Genomic DNA, 19708 nt, shown 5'->3' on the forward strand with positions numbered 1-19708 from the left:
TAATGAGGTTTGGAAATTACTTGCCTGAAAACTAGCTGATATGATTGAGAGGATTTTAAACTGAAAAATGGGGGAAGAAAATGTCCAAATATAATAAAGCATATTCTATAAAGAGCAACAATTATGACCCAAGAAGAGCTGTTCAGTAATTTACAAAAGAAAAAAAATAGGAATATGGGCTAAAATGATTCTTATTGTTCTAAGTTGTATCTATATGCAAATAAACAGAGCAGAGGTGACCAAGTAAGCTAGAGATTTTAACATGGGGATACCTCATAAGTATCATTGAGACCTGGTGGAATGTGACCAGTGACTGGAATATCATAATACAAGGGCATACCTTATTCAAATGGAACAAGTTGTATAGGGAGGGAGGCAGTTTAACACTGCACATAAAAAGTGGGAGTAAATTACTAACAGGCCAGCAGGAGAAAATGGATTTGAGTTCTTGATCCAAACCACAGCATAGTTTTGATTGGAGACTTCAAGTGAGCAGACATATGCTGGAGATTTTTTATGATAAAAGCAGAACAATTAATAAATTCTTGCTGATATTTTCATTATTAACAACACAGAAGTGACAAGGTAAGCTTCTGTTCTGGACTTGATCCTTACCAATAAAATGCAGAATTGTTTGTTAAGGTAATCAGTCATCTAGCATTTATTGAGCACCTACCAGAGGCCAGGCACTGCACTAACCACTAGAGAGACAAACAGAGGCAAAACAAATAAACAAAAAACACCAAAAAAACCAAAACCCAAAACAATACTGTCCCTGCTCTCGAGGAGGTCACAGTCTAATGAGGAGACAATACGCAAACAAATATATACAAACTAGCAGAACCTAAAGCTCAGGGAGTGGTAACCATGCCCTCTTAGAGTCTGGTATAAAGAGGTAAGCACTGGCTATGGTATGATACATAACCTAGACTTTAAGAGAACATGTTACAAAGAGTTCAGGTATAGGACAGGTAGGGACCATATCTTGAGAATGAAATTTTGGTGAGATAATCATAGTTGATTCTAGCAAGAGCTAAGGGGCTATCCAGAGGAACTCATGTGGTTGTACTGGGTATTCATGAATGAATTCAGATTTTTTTTTCCTGGGCATAGATAGGAGACAGAATCAAGGGCAAATAACCAGGGATAAAAAAAGAGTGGCAAGATGCTGAAAAAAAATCAGAAAAGTTAGTTCCTAACATGAACTAAAGGTTGACCATAAATATTATGGACAAGAAAAAGTACTTTATTAGGGACAAAATGATGGTAAAGAAGATATAGAAACCCTGCTTGAAAATAGCATAACAAATGTTTTCTTTTCCTAAAAAAATGAACTCCAAACTGTTAAGAACATAGCAAAAATGGTTAGCAAAGAAATGCAAAACAAAAATTATTAAGATGGTAGAAGAGTATGTTGTTGGCCAAAATTCAATATAACAAGTTACATGTACCAGAAAAATTAGATTTAAGAGAATTGCAGGAACTTCCTGTTAAGATTATAGAACTGTCTGACAGTGATCTCTGTGGAATCATGCAGAGAAGTGCCACAAGACAGAAGCAAGCAAATGTTCTCCTGATTTTCAAAAGTAGAAAAATATGGTTGATTCCAGGTACACCACTGAGCTTGATGTCAATGCTTGGTAAAATTCTGGAAGAGATCACTAAAAGAATTGCTTATAACACTTAAAATGTAAATCATAACTATTCTAGCACAGACTATTAACAAACAAGTCATCCAAAATAATATTTTGCTTTAGATGGTGCAGTGGATAGAGTGCCAGGCTTGAAATCAGGGAGACTCATCTTCATGAATTCAAATGTAGCTTCAGACACTTTTTAACTGTATGACTGGGCAAGTCACTTAACCCTGTTTGTTTAAGTTTCCTCATCTGTAAAATGAGCTGGAGAAGGAAACGTCAAACCATTCCAGTATCTTTGCTGAGAAAACCCTAACTGAGGTCACAAACAGTCAGACATGACTGAAAAATGACTGAACAATGACTAAAGAATAGTAGAACAGGAGACTGTCTTGATCCTAGTATTTTTGTTTTTAGCAAAATATTTAACAAAATCTCTCCTGATAATGCTAATGGACAGGATGGAAATATTTGGCCTCAGTGATGGATAGTATAGTATCTCAAGTAGTTTCAGGACTGGTTGAGCAGACATAAATTATTTTGATTAATAGATCAAAGTTAACTTGGATGGCATCCTTTAGTGGCTTGCCCCAGGTCTCCATACTTCATTTTCTTCTAGTTAGCATTTTCATCAGTGATTTGCATGAATGCAGGAGCAGCATGCTTATCAGATTGACTAATGACATAAGGTTAGAAGGGATAGCTAGTACACTGGATAAGAAGATCACTATCCCCAAAAATCTCAATGAGCTGGAACACAGGGCTGAAGCTATGAAGATTAATTTCATGGGGATAAAATGCAAAGTCTACCATTTAGGTTAAAAAAAAAAGCTCACTGAGGAATTGGATCAGACGCATGACTGAGAAGTAGTTCTTGGAAAACATATTAATTTGTAATTTTATGAACTGAAATCTTAATATGAGTTAGAAATATGACATGACAGCCAAAAAGCCAATTCAATTTTAAGAAGTATTAAGAGAAATACGTCACCAGAGCAGAGGATTTTAATAGTCCCAGCATACTTGTCTGTAATCAGACCACAGCGGGAGTGCCATCAGACAAGTTTTGGACACTTTCGTTTCGAAAATATATTGATCAGTTAGAGCTTTTCCTGAAAAAGAGAAACCAGTGAAGGAAATGCAGTATTGTTGGTAGAGATGTGATTTAGTACAACCACTTTGGAAAGTAATTTGGATTATGCAAATGAAATGATTAAGAGTCCATATCCTTTGTTGCAGAGATCCTACTACTAGGCACATATCCCAAGATCATTGATTAAAAAAAAAAGTATACTTCTACACTAAATAGTTAAATGAGTACTTTTTATAGTGCCAAGGAATTAGAAACAAAGGAGATACCCATGGATTGTGGAACAGTTAAAATGGCACATGCATATAATGGAATATTACTGTGCTGTAAGAAGTAGAATGATTATAGAGAAGCATGGAAAGACTTGCATGTACTGACTGATATAGAGTGAAATAAACAGAGCCAAGAAAACAACAAACACCATGATTACAACAACATAAACAGAATAACCACAACAAAACAATCAAAATGAATGTTGCAAAATTACAAAGAACAAGCATGGCACCAAATAAGAGATGGCAGAAGACATCTTCCCCAACTTTGCAGAGATTGGAAATCCATGAGTTTGGAACGTGGCTTATCTTTTCCAAGTTTTTCAATTTATTGATCCATTTTACATGGAAAATTTTTTTCTTTTCCTATTTTTTTTCTTTGAAAAAGTATTATTTGGGGTAGCTAAGTGGTACAGTGAATAAAGCACCTCTGAGTCAGGAGGACCTGAATTCAAATATGGCCTCAGACATTTACTTGCTCTGTGACCTTGGGAAAGTCACTTAATCCCAATTGTGTCCCCTCACCCCCCAAATATTCTTTCTTATGCAAGATGGCTTTCTGAGAGGGAAAAGAGGAAAGGAATATGGGGAAATTTAGGCAATGTAAAAACAAAAGATATAAATAAAAATGTATTTAAAGTTAAACAAAAAACAAGCAAGCATGATGGCAAAAGATCCATAATACATGTTTTATGATAATAGTATCTATATAGTACTTTAAGGTCTACAAAGTTCTTTACAAATGTTATCTCCATTCATCCTCATGACAATCCTGCAGGTCAGTGCTATTATTGTCCCCATTTTACACGTGAAGAAAGGGAGGCAAAGGTTAAGTGACTTGTTCAAATTCATACAGCTAATAAGTATGTGAGACAGGATTTGAATTCAGGTCTTCCTGACTCTAAGTATAGCACTCTATCCACCCAACAGCCTCATACCAGCTAAAGGAACTAAAGATTTGTGCCTAAGAAAAGCTGCTGTGTTTGGAGTCAATAGAAACCTGGTTTTGATCCCTACTTCTGATGTCTATTAACTGTGTAAATATAAGAAACCTCTTTTTGAGAATCCCAGTCCTATCTAAGCTCTTTGAGGACAGGGGCATTTTCCCTTTTATGTCTTTGTATCCCCAGCATGTAAGCATTATGACTTTACACAGTAATGTCTAATAAAATCTTGCTGAATTGCTTTGAATGGTGTGAACATGGGTAAATAATTTAACCTCTTGGGGCCACTGTAAAATGAGGATTAGAATACCTGTAGACAGTTAGGTGGTGCAGTAGATAGAGCACTAGCTCTAGAGAGAGGAAAATCTGAGTTCAAATCCAGTCTCAGACACTTACTATCTGTGTAATCCTGGACAAGCCACTTAATCCTGTTTGCCTCCGTTTCCCCTTCTGTAAAATGAGCTGGAAAAGGAAATGGTAAGTCATTCTATGTCTTCACCAAGAAAACCCCCAAGTGGGGTCACTGAGTCAGACACAACTGAAATAACTGAACAACAAGCACTTCCCTCAGTGTTGAGAATAAAATTATATAACACATGAAAATTTTAAAGTACTATGTAAGTGGCACCTACTAATAAAATTTTTGAAGAACTTAGAAAAATCCCTGTTACTGAGCCTCACTCCCATCTTTCTATTTAATTCTGGTCCCAGTTGACCGCCCATCTGCATCTCTCTATGACTTCTATATAGAGAGACCAGTTCTTCCTGATACTATTGCCTATTGAAGTCTAGACCAGAGACATCACACTTGCAGCCCACAGGCAGCAAATTACTCACAAAACCTCCTGAATGTGGCCCAAACCAGATTAAAACTGTAATTGGAAAATATTTGACAAAACAAATAAAAATACAATAAAACAGACAATAATGTGATTTTCTAATTCAATATGTGGTTTGCAGAGATTCTTATGGTTTAGTGGCCACAATTTCTATTTGAGTTTTAAACCACTTGGTCTAAACACAAGGTATTCTTTCATCACTTGGTTTTTTCCTACATGGTTAGTCAGACCAAACTCTTGTAATGTTGGGGCTTGAAGCAGTCAGCACCATGTCATTTGCAAACAAAAAGCCATCACTATCTATAGGGAATCCCACTCTAATTTTGACTCTATTTGAGAAACAACAACCTAACAATGACAGACATTTAAATAGTGCTTTAAGTTTTGCAATGTACTTCGCATGTATTATCTCATTTGAGTCTCATAGCAACCTATATAAGGTTGGGACTATTAAAGACCAGCAAAGCTTAAAGAAAATAAGTGACTTGCCCAAGGTCACACAGTTATTACGTATCAGAGAGGAAAGTGAAACCCAGCTTTTATCCACTATGGTGTCGTGAGAGTGGCAAATGTTTTTGATGATCAGACATCTCTCTGTTTCATGCTTTGCTTGATATTAATAATCAATGTTGTCAAACAAAGTTAATTCCATTATTATATATGTAAGGAGTCTTACAACTTTTTATAATGTATGTGAAGGATGCTTTATTGGACAACAGCCTCTAAAGAGAGTATTTTGCTCTCACCAATTTCCCTAAAACGAAGGCCCAAGGAAAGTCAGGAAGACTCCCCAACCAGGAGATTGAAGGGAACTGTGATGTTAATTAGCACATTTTCATCATTCAAGTTGCCTAATAAGTCAGATTTGGCTAATGATAATTATCTTCCCTTTAGCAGACAGTTCAAACATTCCTAGTAATGATTCCATTATCCACACCAGGGATATCCTAGATTGATGTGACATTGCTGTGGATCAAGAATTGAAATATTGACTTATTGGCTAGCATTACAGAAGGGTTCACAATTTTGAGGGTATTGTTATTTTCATCTCTTTATTCTTGGAGCAAGCATCTTGCCTTGATGAAAGGGTATAGCAGCCCAGTACGCAAACCATGAAATTTGTAGGAGCAAAGGATGACCTGGCAGTAGTTTTAAGAATTACCCTGACATATTCAAGGTTCATCATCTGTTCTGTCTGACCGTTCTCAATGTACAGAGATACAGGAACCATAACCACCTGGCTCAATTATCTCATGTGCTATTTTTACCACATAGATGTGAGTGAAGAGCTTTGACTATACATATTTTGCATGTTTTCAAAATTATTTGAAACAAACTACAATAAAATGAAACTTCAGAGAATTAAGGTAGTTTCGTTCTTTAATACTGGAGAGCCTCAAATGACATTAACTTTATATCTAGTAAGCTACTATGACTTAGAGAAAGCTGGGATTCCTAAGCAGAGATAATCTCAGTGGAAGAGATAATGCTTCACAAAAACAAACCAAAATAAACCACTCCATAGATTGTAACAGAAAATATGAGCCCTTTTTAGGACCAGGGTTCTCTATTTGGGGGTCCTATGTAGCATGTCATTCCCTAGCTCTGTGTCATCAGATTGATATCCCACAGACAAATAGGGGCTTGGCAGCAGCTACTATTGTTTGACTGACTTTTTTTCTGGCTTAATTGTGCCCTGAGACTTTTTTTTTAAGAGTAGTGTTTTGTTTGTTTTTAAACCTAACAAATGGATTTTGGAGTCTGAGAGCTGGAAAATTATGCCATTGACAGGTGGCTGGAAACGTGATGTGGTTAAGTGTCTTGTCAAGATTCCTCAACTGGATTTCCTGATAATAGCAACTCAGAAAGGATCAATAACAGTCTTCAACAGTCAGGTAATTTAAACAGTTGTCTTTTTATCACTTTTTTTTTTCAGTAATGCATCAGGCACAGTCAGGATTGCAAACCACAGTTTGAAATTATCACCCCAAGTGAAAATACAGACAAATCCCTGAGGAGAATACAGACTTCCTGATCCATTTTTTTGGGATATTGAGAACACCAAACCTGGCACTGTCCCAGAATCCTCTGTTGCACAGCATAGTACTGATACAATCATAGGATAAACCTGGATTAGTGCTTAGATGAAAACATTTTAAAATATTCGTAAGGAAAATGGTTTTGAGGGTACCCTGAGAAATAGGTAATCTGGTAGCTCAGGGTGACTTCAAGCTTCTTTTAACTTCCTAGCCTTAAAAGCTTTCATCTCCAACTCAAAGTATCCCTGGGAGATTTTAATAGGAGGCATGCTGATAATTTCTATATAATAACATTATGAATCTGCAAAGATGACAATTTAGTATTAATATGACTAAGGCATCCCAGTTTTCCAGTTCACTGGCAGCTGTAGAAAGGGCTTTGTGAGAGATCTGAAAACTGAAATGAGTTGGTATCTTTTGTTTCTTTCCATAACAAGGCCTTTTCCATCATATTCCCTATGATTTGGTTTTTTTTTCTGACCAATGGGTTGATTTTTCTTCTTTCCCAGAAATCAAAGCTAGTAGAGAATAAAATATAATCTGAAATGAGAGGCTTTTAATCTTCATTTAAAAAAAGTTTATGATTTATTAGTGCTCAAAGTGAAATTTAATGTTTTCTAATTAGGGAAAAATGTATGTATGTGATATGTGTTTTTATCCTGTCAGATCCATTTATACATATATGTGTGGGTATGTATATATATGTATATATATAATACACATATATACAGTATTTAGTATTTACAATCAGATGTATTATTTCTAATATGTAAATGTAATTTAATTCATCAATTAAATTTACAGGTATGATTACTCAGCATTAAAACAAATAAAAAAAGTTATTTAAAATCCTGAATGCCTTAAAAAAAAGAAAAAAAGAAACAAGTATTCATTAAACATATAGTATGTGTCAGGTACTGTGCTAAAATTCTTTACATTTGGTCTTCACAACAAACATGGGAGATGGGTGCTATTATCATTACCCTCATTTTCCAGTTGAGAAAACTATAGCAGATAGAAATTAGCTAACCTGCTCAGGATCACACAGCTAGTAATTGTCTGAGGCTGAATTTGAACTCAGATCTTCCTGACTCTAGGTCTAGCACTTTATCAACTGTGTCAACTAGCTTTATATGATAATATAATGAGCAGGAGGGATTTTTTTTGAGACTTGATCAGAGTAATTTATCAAAAGACAAAATGAGTGATCACATTGGAATACTTTATAATAGTCTGATACATAATTCATGCTCTTTATGGAAGAGTAAATACAATATATGAATTTTTGATGTTCTTGAAAGACTAAAGAATATAAAATGAAAATGCTAAAATATAACTTGCATCAGAGGTTCACTTTTTTTTACATGTTAGCTAGTCCTAATGATTATAAAACTTTTATTAAAAGATCTACTGCATGTAACTTCCATTAAAAATAAGTGGGTTGAGGGGAGCAGAGACACAGAACTGAAAATTAAGTATGTGGTGCTCCTTCTCTTTTCTCTATTTTCCTTTCAAAACTTTAATTTTCCTATCTCTAAAAAGAAACAGGTTTAGTCATTTACTAGTTGTGTTACCTTGGGCAAGTCACCTACCCTCTGCCTCAATTTCCTCAACTGTGAAATGGGAATGAGAACAGCACCCCACAGGAATATGTTATGAGGATCAAATGAGATAATATTGGTCAAGCCCTTCGCACAGTGCCTGGCACACAGTAGGCATGATATAAACTTATTTCCTCCCCTTTCCCTCCTTATAACAAGCCCTGTCCATTAATTAGACTATTAGCTCCTTAAGAATAGGGACTATTTTTTGCCTTTCTTTGAATCTCCAACACTTAGCACAGTGATGGGCTCATAATGACTTAAAACAATTATTCAATTCTATTTTATTTTCGGTTCCAAATTCCCTCCTTCCCCATTGATGGACTCAGAGTGCAGACATGCATTTTTTCCCTCTTCATTTTTTTGGGAGATCATAATAGACTCTTAATAAATGCTTGTTACCTTCCTCAGACATTTACTGGTTGTGTGACCCCTGGCAAGTCACTTAAACTCACTGAGCCTCAGTTTCCTCCTCTGTAAAATTAGTATAATAACAGTGCCTATGTCACAGGGCTGTGAGGATCAAATGTGATAACACACTCAAAGATCTCTGCAAACCTTAAACATTATATAAATATTACTTATTATTATTATTATTATTATTTTATTGTTTAGAGGACTTTCAACAAAACTTGTTAATATCATTTCACTCTAAACTTTTCATCATAGGGAGCCAAATGACATATAATTTAAATAGAAAAAAAATTAAAGTGATGTTGTACTGCTAGGGAAATAAATTACTTGGTTAAAAACAGTGCAAAATCAATGGGAAAGAATAAGAAAGTAGGAGCAGAGGTGTCATCAACATGCTTCAAGATAAGCCTCTTAAGTGCCTGGCTTATCCAAAGAGGACTTGGACTTTGCCATTCTGCTAGCTTCTCAGGAGGATGAAGGGATAGGCTAGAGAGGAGAGAGGTCCCTAAAGTGGAAGGAGGATGACATGAAGCATCAACATAAAAATGGCTCTATTCTAGAGTGTGCTCACTCTGTGTTAGCACTCTTCTTCTTAATTGCAATGTCTAATATGCTTCCTTCTTGCTTTGCTTTGCTTTTTTTCTTGCAGATGAGGGCTCAGGCAAACATCAATGTTACAGTAAGTATTTCATTTCTTTTTTAATTAACTGAGAGGGAAGTTGGAAGATAGTTTCTTAGTAATAAATTGAAAGCACGTGAACTGGCCTAGAAATAGAAAAGCCTTTCCATTTTGCTGTTTTATCTGGGCAATGTCAAAGCCCAGCTTCAAAGTAAGGTCTCCTTGACTACTTATTGTGCATTTCTACTGGACTATTATGAAATGAGTTGACCAGGAAATGGAAAGAGATCTTAAATCTTGAGTACCAGCCCAAAGGGCTAAGCCTACATCTTTTTTTTTTTTGGGGGGGGGAATGTTAAATACAGAGCAAATCTAAGTAAATCAAAGTCCATTGAGAAAGGATGCTGACTACTTAATTAAACATATCTACCATGATTTGTAGTAAGCCAGTCATCACAGAAGGTCAGAATTGGGGAAAACCCCAACATATTCCATTCCTAGTTATCCAGAAAAAATAGGTAGACTTACTCGGTAATAAATATGGTGTCTTTGCTTATAATTGGGGACAGCAGGGGAAGAACTACTTTAAATAAGGTGAAAAAATGTTTGAAAGCCTCTTGGATTTTAAATTTGAGAACAAGGATTGTTGGCCTGGTTCTCTCCCTCCGTAGTGAAGTAGGTAGGGGATGATGTTGTAAAACCATAGACACATGTTGGCTATTATAATTCTTCCATAGCTCCAAATAGGGCAGGACAGGAGAAATCACTTCATTTCACACTCTGTTATTAGGTGTTAGAGACATAGCAATGCAAGAAGGTACAAGAGGTGAGAAAAGATAGTGGAGCCAATATTGGACTTAGCTCCAGAAAGTCTGCATTTGAGGTTTATCAGAAACAGTGTTGGGCTTGGAGTCAGGAGTTCTGAGTTTGAATGTGGCCTCTGATGTGTTCACTAGCTATGTGACCACACTGGTATATTTTTAACTTCTCTGAACCTCATTTCCCTAACATTAAAACAGAGATTGTAATTCTGGAAATATTCACTTCAAAACAGTTGCTCTGAAAAAAGTACTTTGTAAATCATAAAATGCTACACTCACATATGTTGTTATTTTACTCCTGACTCTGCCACTAACTAGTTCTATGACATAGAATAAACCAGTCAATTAACTAACATTTTACATGACTATTCTGACCCTAATACATGCCAGTCTCTGTGCTGAATCACCTAAACTCTCTGGGCCTCAGTTTCCTCATACAAAAATGACTGGGTTATTTTCTTCATTTCTAAAATGAGGAGTTTTGATGAAGTGAGGAATTACTTTGATGTTAATATACATGATTTTTTTAAAGAGCAATCACCAAGGTCAGTTTAATAAGCACTGGCTGAGTACCTACCACGTACCAGGGGTTGAGCATATAAAGACAAAAATGAAACAGTCCCTGAAAGGAACTTACATTTCACTGGGGGGAACTAACATGCATATCAATAAGTATATATAAAAGATATGTAGAGAAAATACAGAAGTTATTTTGAGGTGATACGGAGGTAATAGGGAGGAAACCAGGAAAGGTCTCCTGTAGGAGATGACACTTGAGACTATGAGGTGATGAAGGGGAGCATTCTAAGGAGAGAGGAGCAGTCCGGGCAAAGGCAGGGGATGGGAAGTGATCTTCTGCCCAAATAACACCTAGGAAACCAGCTTGGCTAGAATGTAGAGTGCATAAATGAAAGTAAGATGAGATTAGCTTGAAAAGATAGGTTAGAGCCAAATTGTGAAGGGCTTTAAATAATGATAGCTAGCAATCAGATAGTGCTTTAAGGTTTGCAGAGTGCTTTAATATATGTTAACTCATTTGATCCTCACAATAACCCTGTAAGGTAGGTGATGTTACAGACTTTACAGATGAGGAAACTGAGGCACAGAGAGGTTAAAGTGGCTTGGCCAGAGTTACACAGCTAATAAGTGTCTGAAGCAAGACTCAAACTGAGATGTTCTTCAAGTTTTGTGCTTTATCCACTATGAGGTTAAAAATAATGTGTTTGTAGAGGCAATAGAAAGCCACTGAATCTTCTTGGGCAAAGGGGTGACAGAAGTTATATGAAATCAGGTTACAATAAAGAATATAATTTACGTTGAAAGAATGTAGATGGATTTACTCACCTTAGCACTATATATTTTGCAGTTATATTATGCCCAGATGTAGAGTCAAGTTATTGTTCATTTGTAGCAACTGGCAGATTTTATGAAATAAACTTTCTGGGGTTTGCAATACTACATTGAATGCATCTGAAGAGGAGAAGGAAAAAAAGAGGAAGAAGAGCAGGAAGATTCAATCAATTAATAAACCTTTATTAAGCATCTACTTTGTGCCAGGCACTGTGCTAAGTGCTGGGGATACAAAAAGAGGCAAAAGCCAATTCCTGCTCTCAAGGAGCTTACAATCTAATGGGGGAGACAACATGCAAACAAATATATACAAAGCAAGCACTATACGGAATAAATAGGAATGACAGAAGGAAGGCAGTAGAATTAAGAAGGCTTGAAAGAGACTTTCTAGAAAAGATGAGATTTAGTTGGGACTGTAGGGAGGTCAGTAAGTAGAGTTGAGAAGGGAGAACAACCCAGGCATGGAGACACTCAGAGAAAATGCCCAGAGACATAGAGTGTCTTGTTCATGAAACAGCCAGAAGGTCAGTGTCACTCGATCAAAGAGTACGTGGCAGGGAGTTAGGTGTGAGAAGACTGGAGAGGTAGGAGGGAGGGTCAGGTTATGAAGGGCTTTGAATGGCAAACAGCATTTTGTATTTGATCCTGGAGGTAATGAGGAGCCACTGTAGTTTATTAAGTAGACGTGGGATTGGGGGTGATATGGTCAGTCTTTTCTTTAGGAAAATCACTGGTGGCTGAATGGTGGAGGGATTGGATTGGTGAGAGAACTGAGACAGGCAGACTCAGCAGCAGGCTATTGAAATAGCCAGATGTACAGTGATAAGAGTCTGCACCAGAATGGCGGCCGTATTAGAGGAGAGCAGGGGGTATATTTGGGAGATATTGCAAAGGTGAAATCGATAAGCTTTGACAACAGATTGGATATGGGGGTAAAAGATAGTGAAGTCCAAGAGCCTGGGAGGATGGTGTTGCGCTCTACAATAATAGGGAAGTTAGGAGGGGTTGGAAAGGAGGAAGTGTTTAGGGGGAAAGATAATGACTTCTGGTTTGGATTTAATTTAAGATGTTTATTGGATATCCAGTTTGAGAAGTCTGACAAGTAGTTGGAGATGTGAGATTAGAGACCAGCACAGAGGCTGGGGCAGGATGGGTAGACTTGAGAAAATTCAGCATAGATATAGAGGAAGAGGAAGAAGAGAAAGAAGAGGAGGAGGAAGAGAAGCAGGAGGTGGAGGTGGAAGAAGAAGAGGAGGAGGAAGAGCTGGGATATGATTCTGTTTTGCCATTACATTCCATATTCAATTATTCCTAGGTAGTAGATATAGAGCACATAAATAGTAAACACAAAGCAATTTTCAGGGAGTGATGAGAACTTGGGCAACTGGGGAGATGAGGCAAGGTCTCTTGTAGGAAGTGGCAACCAAGTAGTATTTGGAAGGAAGCTATGGCTTCTCTGAGTGATGAGGCAGAGCATCGTGTGCCTGAGGAGGAGCCCAGGCAAAGGCAGGCAGACAGTGCTGGAATGTCCTGCATGGAGAAGAGCAGTTAATAGAGAGTTCTGGTAATGCAGTGCCAAAATGGCAGGGAATTTTCTGTGTTTAAATATAAATATTTTGCTAGCTAGAAATTTAGCTGACCTTGCAACTGGGCAGCACCTATGTGATCTGAGCAGCAAAAGGAAGATTCCAGTGTATTCATGGCACCCAGGTATTATTGTCTGAAACTGACTTTAATAGATTAGTAAAGCTGGAAGAGACTTCAGAAATCATCTAGCCTCACCACCTCTCTCTCTCTCTGGCAGTCAGTCAAGAAGCATTTGAGGAGAGGGGAATGGGGGACAGCTAGTGAAAAGTCATGGAGCCAGGAGATATGGAGTGTTGTGTTTGAAGGGACAGCAAGAAGGCCAGTGTTCCTGAATTATAGACTATGTAGGAGGGAATAAAGTGTAAGAAGACTGGAAAGGAGGAAAGGGCCTGGTTGTGATGTAAATGTCAAACAGAGGATTTCACATTTGATACTGGAGGAAATAGGAAGCCACTGCAGTTGGTTGAGTAGGAGGGGTAACATAGTCTGACCTGTGCTCTGGGAAGATCACTTTGAAAGTTGAGTGGAGAATAGATGGGAGTAAGGAGAAATCTGAAATGGGAAGATCAAGAAGGAGATTATTATAATAGTCTAGGTCAGGGGTGGAGAACTTGCAGCCTCAAGGTCACATGTGGCCCTCTAGGTCCTCAAGTGCGGCCCTTTGACTGAATCCAAAGGGCTGCACTTGAGGACCTAGAGGACCACATGTGGCCTCAAGGCTGCAGGTTCCCCACCCTTGGTCTAGGTCATGAGGTAATATGGCATGCACCAGGGTAACAGTAATGTGAATGGAGAGAAGACATATGGGAGAGATGTTGTGAAGGTAGCACCAAGACCTGGCAACAAATTGGCTGTGTGGGATGAGTGTGAGGAAGTAGCAAACATAACACTGAAGTTGAGAGCATAGATGACTGAGAGGATGGTAATGCCCTTGACAGTAATGGAAAGTATGGAAGACGGAAGGGTTCAGGGGGAAGATAATGAATTCTGCTTTGGACATATTAAGTATGAGATGTCTAAAAGTACCCAAGGTCATATAGATTGTTAATGGCAAGACTGAGACTTGAACCTTGATCTTCATATTCTTCATCAATGCATTGCTTTTTCCTTCGGACAATGCTCCTTTTTTTTAGGATTCTCTTTTAAAAATATACATTAAATTCACTTTCACTGAGATGCCAGTGACCTTTCAGAATCTCATTCTTCCACACAGAAAGGAATGTGATCTAAGAGTGTGGGGTTGTTGGCAGAGGGGAGGGAAGAGTGGTAGTAAGGGGAGGGAAAGAATGGAGAAATGGGAGGTGAACAATGACTGAAGACAAACCCTGACATAATTTTTATTTGCTTTTGGAGCCTAGGTGATTTAGGAAGGGGAAGACTAAGGGATATTTGTTAGAGATCAAAAGGGGAAGGGGACAGAGAAAAGGAAGATAAGGTAGAACAAAGCAGTGGCTCCACAGAGGTTGGAATCAATTCATTGATAAGGAGAAAAAAATGTGATGTGGGAATAGACTTGCAATGCAGACCTGCCCCCCCTTCCCTCCATATTCAAATGGTTGCCAAGTCTTTGATTTTATCTCCACTATAGTTCATGTATCCACCCCGTTTCCTCAACTCACACGGACAACCATCCACTACAGGTTCTCATTGCTACTTACCTAGACTTTTGTAATCGAATCCTTTTTGATCTCCTTCCTTCTCTCTGATTTCTTTGGTTCATCCTGTATATGGCTGCCAAACTTATCTTCCTAAGGCACAGATATAACCCTGTAACTACTCTCCTCAAAAGCCTTCAGTGGCTCCCTATTCTTCTATGATAAAATATAAACTCTCTGCCTGGTATTTGAGGCCCTACACAATCTAATACTGCAGCTAGGTGGTGCAGTGGGCCTAGAATCAGGAAGATCTGAGTTCAAATCCAGCCTCAGACACTTTACTACCTGTGTGACCCTGAGCAAGTCATCTAACTCTGTTTGCTTCAGTTTCCTCATCTATAAAGCGAGCTGGAGGAGGAAATGGTGAACCACTCTAGTATCTTTGCCAAGAAAACTCCAAATAGGGTCACAAAGAGTCAGACACCATTGAAACGGCTGAACAACAATGACATAATTACTACTATTCTACCATTCCAGCCCTTTTCACGTTATTTCCTTCTGTACACTGTGTGCTCCAGCCAACCTAAGCTAATAGTTGTCCCCCAAACTTAACCTTCTATCTCATACTTCTGTGTACTTGCAAGTGTGGTCGCCCATCTCTGGAATGCCACTCCACCTTGTTTGTGCCTTTCAGAATCTTTATCCTCCTCCAATGCTGAACTCAGGCTTTACCTCCCTTGTGAAATGTTCTCTGACTCCTCCACCCCTAGTACTTCCTTTCTTTTCTCAAATATTCTAAAGTATCTGATTTAATCAAGACAAGGCAGCTAGTTGGCACAATGGATAGAGTGCTGGTGCTGGAGTCAGGAAGACCTGAGTTCAAATCCAGACTTAGACTCTTACTAGCTGTGTAATCCAGGACAAGTCACTTAATCTCTATTTGCCTCAGTTTCCTAATATGTAAAATTAGGATAATAATAGCACTTACTTCCAGAGTTGTCGTGAGGATTAAATGAGATAATTATAGTAAGTGCTATATAAATACTGTTGTTATTATTATTACTATATAATCCACATAAACAAAAGCTCTATAATTTTTAAGACATGGTGTGTAAGATGAGGTTGTTGAGTTGAAAAGCACCTTGCTTCTCTTCTAGGACACTTCTTGGATCACAGGATGTGATTACCTCCCTCAGCTAAAACGAATTGTTGCTGTCACAGAAAGAACCATCATCATCTGGGATTATAAAGCACAAGGCAGTAGCCAGGTATGATACCAAGAAAGGTTCAAGAGCATGAGCCCATTTTGGTTAGTAATCTTGGTAGCTGTGTACAAACTTTCTACTCAGCTATGTTTAAGACATTTTGGAAGAAGAAAGAGAGATGGAGACATCAGTCCTTTCTGTCCCTTTCTCTAATGCCTGAATGTTCTTTCTGACTGTGTGTATTTTTTACATTTTATTTTTTAAATTATTTTTAAATTATACAGCATTTTCTTGGGTAAGAATGCCATTAAAAATCAGCTGCCTAACTTTAGTACCAAATGCAGTGGGTAGGGAAGAAACACTTCAACTCCTTCAAGCATTGTAAGGTCATCATTTATTCTGTCATTATTGCCTGTCTACTATGTACCTAACAGGGTGCTGATGGGTGCTATAGTGGGGTACTGGAGGAGCATGAGAAATGGCCCCTTTCTCCGGAGAGCTGAGAGCTTATAATCTAAGTGTCCCTGTCAGAACTAACAATCTAAAGAAGAAACCAATACATGTAAAAGAAAAGAACAAGGCAGTGGGTAGTGCTGTGTTAATTGTGTAGCACAGATTATCTTGGTAATTACAGCAGTGGGCTTGAATCATGAAGGAAGACTGTGGGAGAGGTAGGGCTTGAGTTGACATTCTTGCAGGATGGATAGGATTTAAGTACCATTTAACTCTAACATTTTTGACCTTGTCACCTTGGACAAGTTCACTTAATCTCTTTCATCTCAGTTTCCTCATCTGTAAAATAAGGGGTTTGGAGTTGATGGCCTCTGAGATCTCTTCAAACTCTAGATTAAAGATCCAATAAAGTATTGGTTAGCCTTCCAGTGGACCTCTCCTATGTGCAGAAAAAACATGGGAAAACTGCTTATTCTATCTAGGTCAAGATTTCACAACATAACTCGTAACCAGTATTGACATTTTAAAGGATAAGCTTGCTTCTCCCTGAACATTGTGAACAGGCATATCCTTGTGTCTGTCCAAATTATGGCCACCTAACAAGCCAGGTTTCCCTAGCTTTAACATTCAAATACTTTTCTTGTGAAATTACACAATGAACAAATCATTGATTTTTATTTCCTAGTTTACCCTCAGTCTTGTGTCAATGATGGTGGTGATGCCTGTCTTCCTTTCACATTTCCCCTAGACATTCCTTTACCTAGTCCAAGAGAATGCTAATTATAGCAATGTTTCAGTATACCTAACAATGGTCCTAATAGCATTCTTGATGACTACAAAAAAAATTGGAACCCATGTGCCCAGTGAATGGAGAACGGCTGAAAAAAAAGTACACTAATATCAATGTGATGGAAATTCGCTATAAGGAATGACCAACATGAAGAATTTAGCAAAACAATAGGAAGATTTATATGAAATGATCCAGAGGGAAGTAAAAATTACATGTAATGACCACAAATATACAAGTAAAAGCCAACAAAGGAGGCAGCAAAATTCAGATGAAATACAATGAATTGATAAGCATTTATTAGTGGCACAATGGAAAAAGCTTTGGGCCTGGAATCAGGAAGGGCCTGGAATCAGGAAGACCCAAACCCACCTCAGATACTTACTTGCTGTGTGACCCTAGGCAAGTCAGTCAACTCTTCTTTGCCTCAGTTTCCTCATCTGTAAAATGAGGATAATAATAGTACCTACTGCCCAAGGTAGTTGTGAGGATCAAATGAGACAATAATTGTAAAGTATAGTGCCAGTGCTGTATAAATGTTAGCTATTGTTGTTGTTATTGTTTTTGTATTATTTTTGATATACTAGGCATTGTACTAGGTGCTGGGGCTCCAAAGAAAAGATTTCAGTTATTGCTTTCATGGAGTTTACATTGTTGGTACTATATGGCTAAAGTTAAAAGACACACACACATCTGTTTCTGTTTATAGTGATTAATAGGTTCTCATTTACCTCCAGAATGAGATATACCTTTTAAAGGAGGCTGTTTAAATGTACCTATTTTTATCAAATCAAAGTTCATCGATCACTTCTTTAAAGTAATGTTTCAGATAGGCTACCAAATGAGCCTGAGACAGGAGTCTGAACAACAGAATTTTAAAAGCATTCAGACACTAATGAAGAAAAACGAAAGACAGCACACAGAGCCTGCTGGGATCAAGCTCCTCACCTGAATGTGCTGTGTGCACTAACCTCAACAGAGCACTATCTAAGCATGAGATTGGAAAGTTGGAAGTTTAAGGGAAAGCAGAAAAGACAGTCATCATTTAGTCTGAGAGAAGACTGAATTCTGGTCAAAATCATTAATTTGTCCGATGCACCAAGTTGCTATGATTTCATCACTTTGGATACTACCTCTCCCGATTTTGATTGAACCCCCTCAGTAATGCTCTTTGAGACCAGCTGTGCCTGAAAATGATGACCCTATGGCTAAACTGGTAAGAAGCTTCTTGGAGCTCTGTGAGGCTGGTTTGTGGACAACCATAAAGCCTTTAGTTTTGGGCCTGCAAAGGAAACCTTTCCAGAACATTAGGACCTTCCTTAGCTTTCACTCTGAGAGCACAGTGTATCATGGGTTGACTCTGGCCCCACTCACTGAGGGCCAAGTATATTACCTTTTACCACTCACCCTCCCCCAGTGCTCTCTGGGGCCCTAATGAGTGTTGAAAAATCTCTCATCTCTACTATTGGCTCTCTATGTATCATGTTTCCCCGTTTTAGGGACTCAATGCATAGCACCCCACTTCCATTGAAACATTTAACATCAGACTGGCTTTTGCAGAGAGGCATTTACTTCAAACATATAACAAGAACAGACATACAAATATTTCCACCAATGCCTGGGGGCACAATCCAACTCCTCCCCTCAGTCTCTGGGGAAGGGGTATATTAGGCTCACAGGTTAACTCAGTTCTTACATAGCTTTAGTCTCACCAGATTCAAATTCAAAGCCTCAGAATCCCAGGACCCTTCCTTCCTAGGTTATTCCTGCTGGAATGACTTCAACATCCAGCCTGCATTCCTGAACTCTCTGATTAGAACTCTAGTACTGAGACTTCACTCTCTGTACCTAGAATGGAAAAGGAGAAAGAAAAAGGCCAAATCATCCCAAGGCTGTTTCTTGGGGCCACATGACCTAAAAAGGATGGAAAGGGAGCCCCTCAGATCCTCCCCCATCCCTTACCACATGTTGCGAGTGAAGGAATCCTTCACCCTTACATGGGATTACCAGAAAAGCACCAACTTTGCTCAGTCAGGCAATGTTAAAGACAGAGGCCTGGTCATGCAGCCAGTGGAGAAAGACCTGCTTCAGAATGTCCACAAATGCACCAGTTCTCTAATCTCCTGAAAACAGGTCCTTCAGTGTCTTCTTCCACTGATGGTTGATGCCATCTTGAGTGATTTGGGCATGTACTAAACCCCCATTACATTAGCCTTCAATAACTCAAAGTACTAACCTCACATCCTAATGAGGCATTGGAAGGAAGGGATTTGGTGAAGAATAGTCAAAATAATTAAATAAAAAATAATAGCTTACATCTCTGTAGCACTTTATAAAACATTATAGTTCTAATAGTGGTATCAGTATGCAGTTTGGCTGAAAAAGGAAAACTAGCTATTCTTCTTTGACTTCTACCTTCCTAACTCTTCCTATTAGGCTTCCCCAACCACAACTC

At 38.2% G+C, this 19708-nt stretch overlaps 1 protein-coding gene across 6 annotated transcripts in view; it reads left to right on the top strand.

The window, feature by feature from the left end:
- The window catches only part of WDR64 (WD repeat domain 64), a 174253-nt gene that overhangs the window by 24495 nt on the left and 130050 nt on the right, over window positions 1-19708 (top strand). For 5 of the 6 annotated variants that reach the window (XM_020982060.2, XM_078156256.1, XM_078156257.1 and 2 more), the window contains 3 exons: window positions 6574-6677; window positions 9486-9515; window positions 15966-16076. In XM_020982060.2, coding sequence (XP_020837719.1) covers window positions 6574-6677; window positions 9486-9515; window positions 15966-16076 — 245 coding nt within the window. The remainder of the gene's footprint in view (window positions 1-6573; window positions 6678-9485; window positions 9516-15965; window positions 16077-19708) is intronic. The other variant, XM_078156259.1, reaches the window with a different exon arrangement.

This window comes from Phascolarctos cinereus, unplaced genomic scaffold, assembly GCF_003287225.1.
Source record: "Phascolarctos cinereus isolate Bilbo 61053 unplaced genomic scaffold, phaCin_HiC Scaffold_5;HRSCAF=322, whole genome shotgun sequence".
NCBI classification, from domain to species: domain Eukaryota; kingdom Metazoa; phylum Chordata; class Mammalia; order Diprotodontia; family Phascolarctidae; genus Phascolarctos; species Phascolarctos cinereus.